At 39.8% G+C, this 11,284-nt stretch overlaps 1 protein-coding gene across 1 annotated transcript; it reads left to right on the top strand.

Moving 5' to 3' along the window:
* Nucleotides 1-1,270: 1,270 nt before the first annotated feature.
* On the top strand, nt 1,271-3,578 carry LOC148083593 (protein S100-A1-like). The gene is made up of 3 exons (XM_087786715.1): nt 1,271-1,313; nt 1,530-1,683; nt 3,396-3,578. Exons 1-3 carry the CDS (start codon nt 1,300-1,302, stop codon nt 3,576-3,578), a joined length of 351 nt encoding a protein of 116 aa, XP_087642841.1. The 5' UTR covers nt 1,271-1,299.
* Nucleotides 3,579-11,284: the final 7,706 nt, after the last annotated feature.

Here is an 11,284-nt window from a genome sequence, read left to right as displayed (position 1 = left end):
AGATGAAGATGATGATGATGATGATGATGATGAAGATTATGATGGAGATGAGGATGAAGATTATGAAGATTATGATAGAGATGAGGATGAAGATTATGAAGATTATGATGGAGATGAGGATGAAGATTATGAAGATTATGATGAGATGAGGATGAAGATTATGAAGATTATGATGGAGATGAGGATGAAGATTATGAAGATTATGATGAGATGAGGATGAAGATTATGAAGATTATGATGGAGATGAGGATGATGATTATGAAGATTATGATGGAGATGAGGATGATGATGATGAGGAAGAAAAACATGATGATGGTGAGGATTATGATGGAGATGATGATGATGATGATGAAGATTATGAAGATTATGATGGAGATGAGGATGATGATGATGATGATGAGGAAGAAAAACATGATGATGAGTATTATGATGGAGATGATGATGATGATGATGATGAAGATTGTGAATATTGTGATGGAGATGAGGATGACGATGATGATTATGAAGATTATGATGGAGATGAGGATAAGGATGATGCTGATGATGACGAAGAAAAACATGATGAGGATGAGGATGAGGATGATGCTGATGATGAAGACTATGATTGAGTTGAGGATGAGGACAATGATGGAGATGAGGATGATGATGATGATAATTAGGAAGAAAAACATGCTGATGATGAGGAAGATGATGATGAAGATTATGATGGAGATGAGGATGATGAGGATGATAAGGAAGAAAAACATGATGATGATGATGAAGAGGATGATGATGATGATGATGATGATGCTGATGATGAGGAAGATGATAATGGAGATTGTGATGGAGATTGAGGATGATGATTATGTTGATGATTATGTTGATGATGATGTTGATGATGATGATGATGATGAAGTTTATGATGTTGATGATGATGAAGTTTATGATGTTGATGATGATGGAGATCATAATGAGGAAGAAAACATGATGATGATGATGAGGAAGATTATGATGGAGATGATGATGATGAGGAAGAAAAACTTGAGGATTGTGATAAAGAGAAAGATGATGATAATAAGGAATATAATATAAGAAAGATAGAGGAATATCATGACATTATTAAGAGAATACAAACATTTTTACACTCATGGTTGTAAAATCCTTCCACTGATGTTGTTATCATATAACTACAGTTTTCCTTCTATAGACTTGTAATGATGGGAACAGTTTAAAAACACTTCACACGTCTAGAGGCTAAAGTTAGTAACTGACATGTCTGTATGTGCAGTCGCTCCCGAGTCCTGCACCAGAAGCTCCAAGATGCCGGACACAATGTGTGTAAGCCTGCAGCTCTCCCAGCTTTCCTCCCCTCCTCACCCCCTGCAGAGGTGCCATCACCTCCTCCACCTCCACCTCCTCCACCTCCTCCACCTCCTCTCTCCTGCTTCTGTCTGGAGGCTCCGGCCCCGGTCTGCCATGTGAGCGCACATGCAGCCGGGGCCGGAGCGGGCGCCATCGGCCGACTCTGACCTCTGACCTTTGCACCCCAGCATGTCCAAAGAACCCAGTTCCAACCTGGAGAGCGCCATGCAGATGCTGATCAAGACCTTCCACAAGTACTCGGGCAAGGAGGGAGACAAGTACACGCTGAGCCGAGGAGAGTTGAAGGAGCTGCTGATCGAGGAGCTGGGGACCTACCTGGGGGTGAGAACATTACTGTTTTAATCATTCCTGCTCGAACTATACATGGAGACTAAATCGATAAAAGTCAAACACAATAACTTAACAGCAGTTGTCTTCTTAAGGACATATGTGAAGAAAAAACTGTCACATATTTCACAATTTGAAATACTTTTTATTGACTTTAACAGATATCACAGAGAAACTGTGAGGAAACAAAGATTCTCCAATAAACAGCAGGAGATAATGGTTAAAAAAAATAATATTTGGATTAATCTGATTCCGTTTATTTTGGTATTTAAATACTAAAGATACTTTTTTCTTGAAGAAACGCAACGTTTCTTTTCTTAGTTTCGGGATTCAAGAGTTGGTTTATTCAACAATATTGACATCAATTGACAAATCTTAGATAAAGTCGGTTTTTGATGAGTAAACAGAAGGATTTTTTTGTAGCCATTAGCTTTACTGTTCGCTCTAGTTTGTTTGAATCCTGTGGCTCTTCCGGAAATATTTGTGTCAACAATAACTTAGATGTAAACAAGTGTCATTAGATGATAACTAGTCAATTCATTAGTAAAAACAAATGTTTAAGAAGATAATATTGAGTCGATCTATTTAGTGACGCTCCTGCTAATGTCTACTTTGTTCTGCAGATATACAGGTTTATTTTGATGAAAAAACTAGTTTTAAAAAATGTACATTCTTATCTTCTAGATATACAAAGACACAAAGTGTTGAGGAGCTACAGTCAATTTCGGCCCCAAATGGCTGCAGCTAACACGGTTAGCCTCAGTATTAGCTAGCTAGCTAACACGGTTAGCTTAAGTATAAGACACAGAAATTGTGAGAAAACAAAGATTCTCAAATAAACAGCAGGAGATAATGGTTAAAAAATATATATTTAGATTAATCTGATTCAGTTTATTTTGGTATTTAAATACTACAAATACTTTTTTCTTGAAGTAACACAAAGTTTCTTCTCTTAGTTTGGGGATTCAAGAGGTTAATTCAACAATATTGACATCAATTGAAAAATCTTAGATAAAGTCTCTTTTTGATGAGTAAACAGAAGTATTCTAGTAGTTCTTTTCGAAAACTTGAAGGGTGTGAAAAGGACCTCGGGTCATCAGTTTGAGTTTCCTCTGGATACTCTGGTTTCCTCCCTCGGTCACAAAGTGCATTTAGGTTAATAAAGAGTCATAATTTTAGAGATAATACACAACACAATGCACAGGTTTCAACATAAATTGAACATGTTTTGTTGACGAAAATAAGATACACAACCTTTCTTCAGTCACCTTGTGTGTCACTATGGTGACATGAATTGTGGGATCTTGAAGTTCACATTTGTGACAGAATTCGTCTTGACTTGGATCTTGAGGCGCCGAAGTTAAAGTGTTGCTGGTTCAAATCCTCTGGACACAGTCCTTAAAAACCTTGATTTAAGTCAATGGAGTGTGTGCTTCTGTCTAAGACTCACACGTTCTTAAGAATAAGAGGAAGACGATAAGGCGTCAGGATACTGAGCTCCACATGTAACACGCCTGCTACACGTGTGTAACATGGCTCGGGAACATCACGTGCTCCTCGCTTCTCGTTTGAATCTTCCGTGGCGACACGAAGTCGAGGCCCGACAGTGAAACTCACACAGGAGTGAAGGTATGCACGACCCACAGGTCCGGGCCTGTTACATGTCGCGCACACACAAACGCTCACGCCTCGCCGGTGTGTTGCAGAACTCCAAGGACAACGAGGCGGTGGAGAAGGTGATGAACGACCTGGACTCCAACAACGACGGCGAGGTGGACTTCACCGAGTTCATCATCCTCATGGGCGCGCTCACGGTCGCCTGCAACGACTTCTTCCTGGAATACAAGACGGATGAGAAACCCAAAGAGGGAGGCTCGGCCGGGAACTGAGCAGGAGCGAGGGAGCATGGGGGGGGGGTGAGGGAGGGAGGGAGGAGAAGAAGGGGGGAGAGAGGAGGAGAAGAAGAAGAAGGGGGGAGCAATTTGTTTAAACTCCACATGTGGCTCAGGGAAGAGTGAGAGCTGACGTCCAGCAGTTGAATCTGTCTCGTCACATTGTATCCAGATGAACCCCCTTTTTTTCTTTCTCCCCCTTTTTTTCTTTATCCCCCTTTTTTCTCCCCCCCCTGAGTCCACAAACACAAATAACATGATTATTAGTATTTAAACTGTCTGTACTCAGTGTTTGTCGACGAGAATTTTCTTCTCCTGAAACTATTTTGTAATCGTTTTTTTGCTAATAACCATGAATTCTTCAAAGATAATAAACGTTAATCAACCTGAGTTTGTGTTTTTGGTTGTTTTTTTTCTCCAGTGTAGCCATTAGCTTTACTGTTTGCTCTTTTGAATCCTGAGGTTCTTCCAGAAGAGTTTGTGTCAAGAATAACTAAGATGTAAAAAAGTGTTATTAGAGGATAACTAGTCAATACATTAGTAAAAACAAATGTCTAGCATCATTGAATATCTTAGTTTAAGAAAATAAGTATTTAGTCGATCTATTTTGTGACGCTCCTACTAATGTCTACTTTGTATTGAAGAATATACGGGTTTATTTTGATGACAAAAAACATAGTTTTAAATAATGTACATTCTTATCTTCTAGATATACAAAGACACAAAGTGTTAGCTGCAGCCATTTGGGGCCGAAATGTACTGTAGCTAACACGGTTATCCTCAGTATTAGCTAGCTTGCTAACATGGTTAGCCTCAGTATTAGCTAGCTAGCTAACACGGTTATCCTCAGTATTAGCTAGCTTGCTAACACGGTTAGCCTCAGTATTAGCTATCTAGCTAGCTAACCATTCCATTCTAAGTATATACTTTATTGAATATTGTTTTGATTGTTTAAGCGTTTTGTGACCCTGGTCTGGAAAAGCGCTATACAAATAAAAATGACTTACTTACTTACTTACTTATTAGATTACAATTTTAAAAAATGGTTTCTTTCTATCATTGGTTCGAGTTGGTAAAGTTAAGTTAACGACTAACTACCAAAAAGAAGCAAATTAATCTAGATTTGGGGAGACTTGTTTGCTTGAGAACTTGGCTCCTGCAAGGGTTTAAATAAAGTTAACCTTTGTTTAATGTCACTTAAAGAAACGTTTTTTTCGTAATAGTATCATGTAAGTGCTATAGGGCGGTAAATGATTATTTATATATATATATGATAAGACTTTTATTTTGAAAGGACATACAGTATACTAGTGTCAAACTCAATCACACATAGAAATCTAAAGCAAAAGTTTAAGGCAAAAACAAAAAAGTATATTTATAAACAGGAAGTTTTAACTTGATATTTCCTCTTTATTCTTTCAGCATCAATCGATCTTATTATCTTTGTGTTTATTCTCCTTCAACAAACACATCTCAACAGTTTTACTTTACTTGTCCTTATCTTATCTTAAACACTGGCCCCTTGACGCCGGATCAACATGAACTTTCATTCACTTTCACTTTGAGACGACCGCCCCGTGACCCACATAAAGTGACCCGGACACGAGTGGTGTAGTATCATGTAGTATCATGTAGTATCATGTAGTATCATGTAGTATCATGTAGTATCATGTAGTATCATGTAGTATCATGTAGTATCATGGACGTTCACAAGAGTATTTGATGAAATAAAACAACATTTTTAATTAAGGTCTCTGGAATGTTCTCGACATGTTTGAGATTTCGAAGGTGTCTTCTGGTCCTCGTAGGAGGTTGGACCTCAGATCCTTGACCCTCTGGTGATCTGGTGTGTGTGTGTGTGTGTGTGTAGGGGGTCGGTGGGGGGGATGACCTGTGCATGCCATCGGTTTCATTGATTTATTAGGAGAACGACACAGACGGAATTCCAGGACCCGAGCAGCCGGCGCGCTCGTCCGTCTTCTGCTGGAAAGTTGCCATGGTAACGTCAGAAGACCAGACGGTGATCTGACACACATGAGCAGATCTGGACCTCGACTCTGATGATGATGATGATGATGATGGTCTCTGGTAGAAACAGATGAAGATACATGTTCTGATTGCGGTTCGTGAATGTAGGTCGGTGTCGTTGCTCAGGTCTGGACCTGCAGATCTTTACAGTTCTACAACATTCCTCTCCACATGTTCTTGTCCCACAGCTAATGTTCCTCCATGTGGGACGTGGGCGTCGCCCCCTGTGTAGAAACATCTCCATGATTGACAGCCTTGTTCCCTCGAACCCGAGTGTGAGAGTCAGAAGATGAAGAACGAGTCGCTGAAATCTGCTGCTGTCGGTGTTTCCAGAGATCCATGTCCTGTGTGAGCTGTTGCACCTGGAAAGCAAGTCAGCAAACGGTGTGTGATCATGTGTGTGTGTTTTGGTGCGCGAGTGTGTGTTGGGGGTTCCCACAGAGTGGAGCGCTGCAGCTCGCACTTCCTGCCAACAATATCCTGCAAGTTTTGTTCCACCAGGCCTTAAGTTGACCCAGATGTTTGACTTGTGCTGAGAAACCTCCGCAACGCAGAGCGTGCGTGTGTTTGTGTGTGTGTGTGCGTGTGTGTAGGTGTGTGTGTGTGTGTCTCTGCTGGTGTGTGTGTGAACAGAGGAAGTGCTGCACAGGGAGAATATGCTTTTGTGCAGACAAGTATGTAAGTTGGACAGCAGCAGTGTAATCACTGAGGAATGTTGTGAGCTGTTACTGCCCCCTCCTCACACACACACACACACACACATGTAACACACACACACATGTAACACACACATGCAGATATCACACATCACACAAATAGACTTACAAACACACACATCACACAAATACACGCTCACATAGGTAGTCTCCCAAACACATACAAACACACATATACACACATATCACACAAATACACGCTCACACACATACACAAAATTACACACTCACACACACACATGTAACACACACACGCAGATATCACACATCACACAAATAGACTTACAAACACACACATATCACACATATCAGACAAATATACACTCACACACACATACACAAAAACACACACACACAGATATCACACAAATACACAATCACACACATCACACAAATAGACTTACAAACACACACATATCACACAAATACACACTCATACACACACACACACACACACACACACATACCCACACACACACTCACAAAAAGCACAAACCAACTCACACACATAAAGACACAAATACATTCACACAGACACAGACACAAACCTGGACCAATATCACACACTCTTGATACACACAAGTGACACAAATAGATTCACAAACATTATACACACACATTTCATACAAATAACAGACTCACACGTATCAACCCGCATACACAATCAAACCCACACTCACATTAACAAACACACAGTAACACACACTGGTCTCTTCCTGCTCACACAGCTGTTCTCCGGTCAGCCAGAGAGGAAGTGAGTCTTGATCCGACAGGATGACCTGATTACCTTCAGACCTCCAGCTTCTCTGCTAACTGACTCCAGATCAGCTGTAGTCTCTGGGCGTGGTCGTCCTTTCATTCCTTCAGGCTCCTCTGACTGGGTGGTTAGAATACTTGAACCCTCCCGGTAACCCCATCGCTGCCCAGAGGCTCCACAGAACACCTGCTGCCACAGTTTACTTTTGAAACTCAAGATCAAGACCAACGGGAATCAAACATCCGGCCCACAGAGACGGCAACAGATTCCAAAACATGAAGAGAAAGACGAGTTTTTTCGGTGCATGTCAGTCTTGTGAGGCAGGGAGTTCACAGAGTTCTTGACAAAGTGTTTAGAAGTCAGACAACCTTCTTTAGGCTTTTATTTTGTCACTCAACTTCCTGTTGTGGTGTGTTTTTACTCTCTAGTCATCGAGGTCTATGGAAGTAGATAATTTTATTATGAAACGTTGAATTTATTTTACAGTTATTTTCAATTGCTTAAGCACGATTTTGAAAAGAGAGCCCGGTTTTAAAACACTACACACAGTGAGCAGAACACCTCAGATCCTTTGCAAAATAAAACACTCTTGTTAAAACTAAACACTTCTTAATTAAAAATGATATTTTGTTTCCATATGAAAACATTTTTCATAATAATTTTAATTTTAATAAAAAAAAAACCTTAATTTTTCATTTAATTCTGTCTCAACCAGTAACAATTCACAAGATTCATTTGAATGATTAAATAAAATAAAACGAATCTATCAATTTTAACCTAAATAAATATCTTCACTTTTATATATGTAAATTCTTCGATTTTAATTAATTAATTTTTGGAATTATGTATTATTTATTTCAGAATTAATTAATTAATCTCATGTAGTCAGGAAAATAATAATAATAATATCAATAAATCATATTTATTGAGCACTTTAATTAATGAATCTCATGTAGTCAGGAAAATAATAATATCAATAAATCATATTTAATGAGCACTTTTTGGGACATACGAAACAACAGGACAAGACTAAAAAGTAAAAAAGACAAAGAGTTAGCATTTTTAAACGATAAACTCGTTTTAAATATCAATTCAACACGGTGCTATTACAAACTATTCTGCAGATACAGTTCACAGTGTTTGTGTGTAAAAGTCAGCCATCTTGAAACAAAGCGACCCTTCATGTTTCTCGTTGGCAGCAGAAGTCACCGTCTTTTCATGGAACCTTCTCATGTTTTATTTAAGTCCTTCAAGTGCCGGTCAAGTGCTGAGGTCTCCTGGTCCCCGGAGACTGAAGCTGGACCGACATCACTCCCGCACCTCATGTCCGTGTCACATGATCGGCGCGCTATCATGGCCCGGACTCGGCACATGTTGAAAGGCGAACAGCGCCGAGTCGAGTCATGTCACCGGCTGCGAGTCGGAGCATCAGATAAGGACGACGGGGACACTTTGGTTACCGGCCCGCGCGGGTCAAGCGACACCCAGATGTCAGGACACCACGTCCATCAGCGAGGACGCCAGGCGGCCACACAGAGGACGCGCCGCAATTATTCATTCAAGGGTACAATGGCGCCGTCAGCTCCGCGTCCATATCATCCTATGATTGATTCCGTTCCAGAGGAGAATCCGAGAGGCTTTCATGAAATCCATCTCTTCGGTCTACATATGAATGACAAGAGATTTTAATTCTTAAACGTGTTCCCAGAGGTCAGGGCCCAGAGGTCACCTGTTCCGATGGTCGAGAAGGTTCAAGCGGAGGAAGATCATCTGACGGGGGAAGGTCACGTGACTCTACAGTGAAGTGAGGCCCGGGGGACGATGATGCAGAAATATTACTCAAGACCTGCTTTAATTTCCATGAACTGTATTTTATTTGCATGCCATTCATGGCAATGACCCCTATTTTATTTTATTTTATTTTATTTTATTTTATTTTATTTTATTTTATTTTATTTTATTTTATTTTATTTTATTTTATTTTATTTTTATTGTATGTTTTAAGTCTATTTTTATTTTATTCATATTATTTCAGTGTTATATTCTGTAATGCCACAATAAACAAATTCCTGTGTTGTTGTTTTTTCTCTCTGCCTTAATTTCAGTTTACTTTCATGCCTAAATAACTGGTTAAAACCTTCGATTTTCAAAAGTATTAACGTATATTTTCCTGACATTTGGGTGAAAATTTCTTCCTTCATATCTCTCAAAACCATCAAATATCATATAGAAAATATAGGAACGGGGAAGAAAGAAATAAGGAAGCTCTCAAGGTCTTAAACTCTTCCTCCATGTCCCCTCAGGGCCTCCGTACTGTAATGTAGCGTATTGACGTCAGTAAAATTTTTTTTTAAGATCTTGACAACGTTAATTAACGACCTATCAATAAAATTGAATAACACAGGGTCATTTAGTTTACTTTTATAGCGTCAATAGTTGAATTAAACTATGCTGGCCGCTGGATATTTATAAGATATTAAAACACAAAAATATTTTAAAAGCTAAATGCAAGTGCCCCTTTAACATTCTCGCATAGAAGACGAAGAAGTGTTTTCCTATCATTATTTTCAGGGAATAAACTTAAATTAACTTGTGAATTAACGTGCGAATAAAATAAAAATGGATCTATACATTCTAAGTGAAATAAAAATCTCCACTTTCATATATGTATATTTTTGCATATTCATTAATTAATCTCATGTAGTCAAATCTTGAAAAATAAATAAATGAATAGTAAACATAATAATTTAGCACTTTTTAGGACATGAAAAGACAATTAAAAGGGAAAATAAAGAGTAAGCTTTATAAATAGAAGACCTGAGAGGGATTACAAAAGGCTGTTACTTCTTTAATATATGCGCCACAAGGCGAAGAAAATTAACCTATTCCTGCTATTTCAGAACTAATAATAAAGTAGTAGTTAGCATGAGTGTTTCTGTCTTTTTCGATCTTTGCGGACGAATAAGACTAAAAATGTAGAGCAGGCGAGCAGTTCATGGCGGCCATTGCTCCTGATGGCAGAGCTGCCGCCATGTGTTGCAGCCTACTCCCATCAGTATGTGTGAATGGGGGGAGGCATGACTGTCAAAGCGCTTTGTGACCCTGGTCTAGAGAGGCGCTATATAAATAGACATTATTATTATTTTGACAGTGTAGGACCCTTGTACCACCCGAGAGGGTCACCAAGCTGACACAAGTGACCTTTATGGATATATATAGATGTCATGGTAACACTTTTTCTTCCACCATATTGACACCTTTTCTTCTACTTCCCTCCGTAGACTATTACAAATAGTCACAGCATTATATATGTACAGAAACTCAGGGAATTGAACCCACGCCCTCTGAGAGTCAGAGAGCGACGTCAGCCGCCGATGACACCATCGGGGTGAGGAAGGTGAAGAAGACGATATGTAAGAGAAGGAGGACGAGATGGTGTCAGATGCTTCTTTTCTCCTGCACATTAAGTGTCCTTGACACCGTGATACGGACTCTTACTTTGTCTTTGTCTTTATTCTGGTCCTGCGTCCACGTCAGGCGTGACTCTCGGGCTCCAACATGATCCTTGACTGAACCTAATCTCCCTCCTCATCTGTTGACATATCATCATCTAAACGCTGTCGACGGGATCAAGTATTGATGAGCGATGAAAGGAAAAACCCTCCGCATGCTGTGACCCACAAACAGAACTTTAATGCGTTTCCGATCTCGCTGCCTGGTCATGGGACGCGACCCAATCATGTGTATCAGGGCCACGTTATGTCATCTTCCAAAAGAACATTGACGATTGTCAACAGGGCAACAGGTTTGGACTAAAAAGAAAACCCAGCTCAGCCTTTGAAATACAGATTTGTCCTCAGTCTGCTTGTAACCAAAACATGAGGATTTGACCCCAACTTGTGGGGGATGAACCTTCCAGGCATGGCCGGCCGAGCACAGAGACGACTCAAGAGGTCACGGAATGACCTTCCAACAACAACATCCAGAAAACATCTTCATGTTTCTTTTTTGGAAACTTTCGGGAAAATGTTGAAAGACTAACAAGACAAAGGTTGAGAAAAGAGTTGTGTAACTCTTATGATCCCGAGCCTCTTAACCATGAATTCTGTCCAATAAGGCTGAAATACAAACAATTCACCTCGACAGCTTTCAAAGACTAAAGTTATGGCAAACGCCTGATTTCAGTTGTTATGTTTGAAGGC

This window comes from Callionymus lyra, chromosome 3 (genome assembly GCF_982586985.1).
Source record: "Callionymus lyra chromosome 3, fCalLyr1.hap1.1, whole genome shotgun sequence".
In the NCBI taxonomy this organism is placed as follows: domain Eukaryota; kingdom Metazoa; phylum Chordata; class Actinopteri; order Syngnathiformes; family Callionymidae; genus Callionymus; species Callionymus lyra.
The sequence above is the reverse complement of the archived record's forward strand: the minus strand, read 5'-3'. Positions and strand labels throughout refer to the sequence as shown.

Bases quoted from the DNA above. Each gene is read 5' to 3' on its own strand.
- LOC148083593 (XM_087786715.1), top strand. The intron at 1,684-3,395 runs GTGAGAACATTA...GGTGTGTTGCAG, and splicing joins AGCTGGGGACCTACCTGGGG to AACTCCAAGGACAACGAGGC.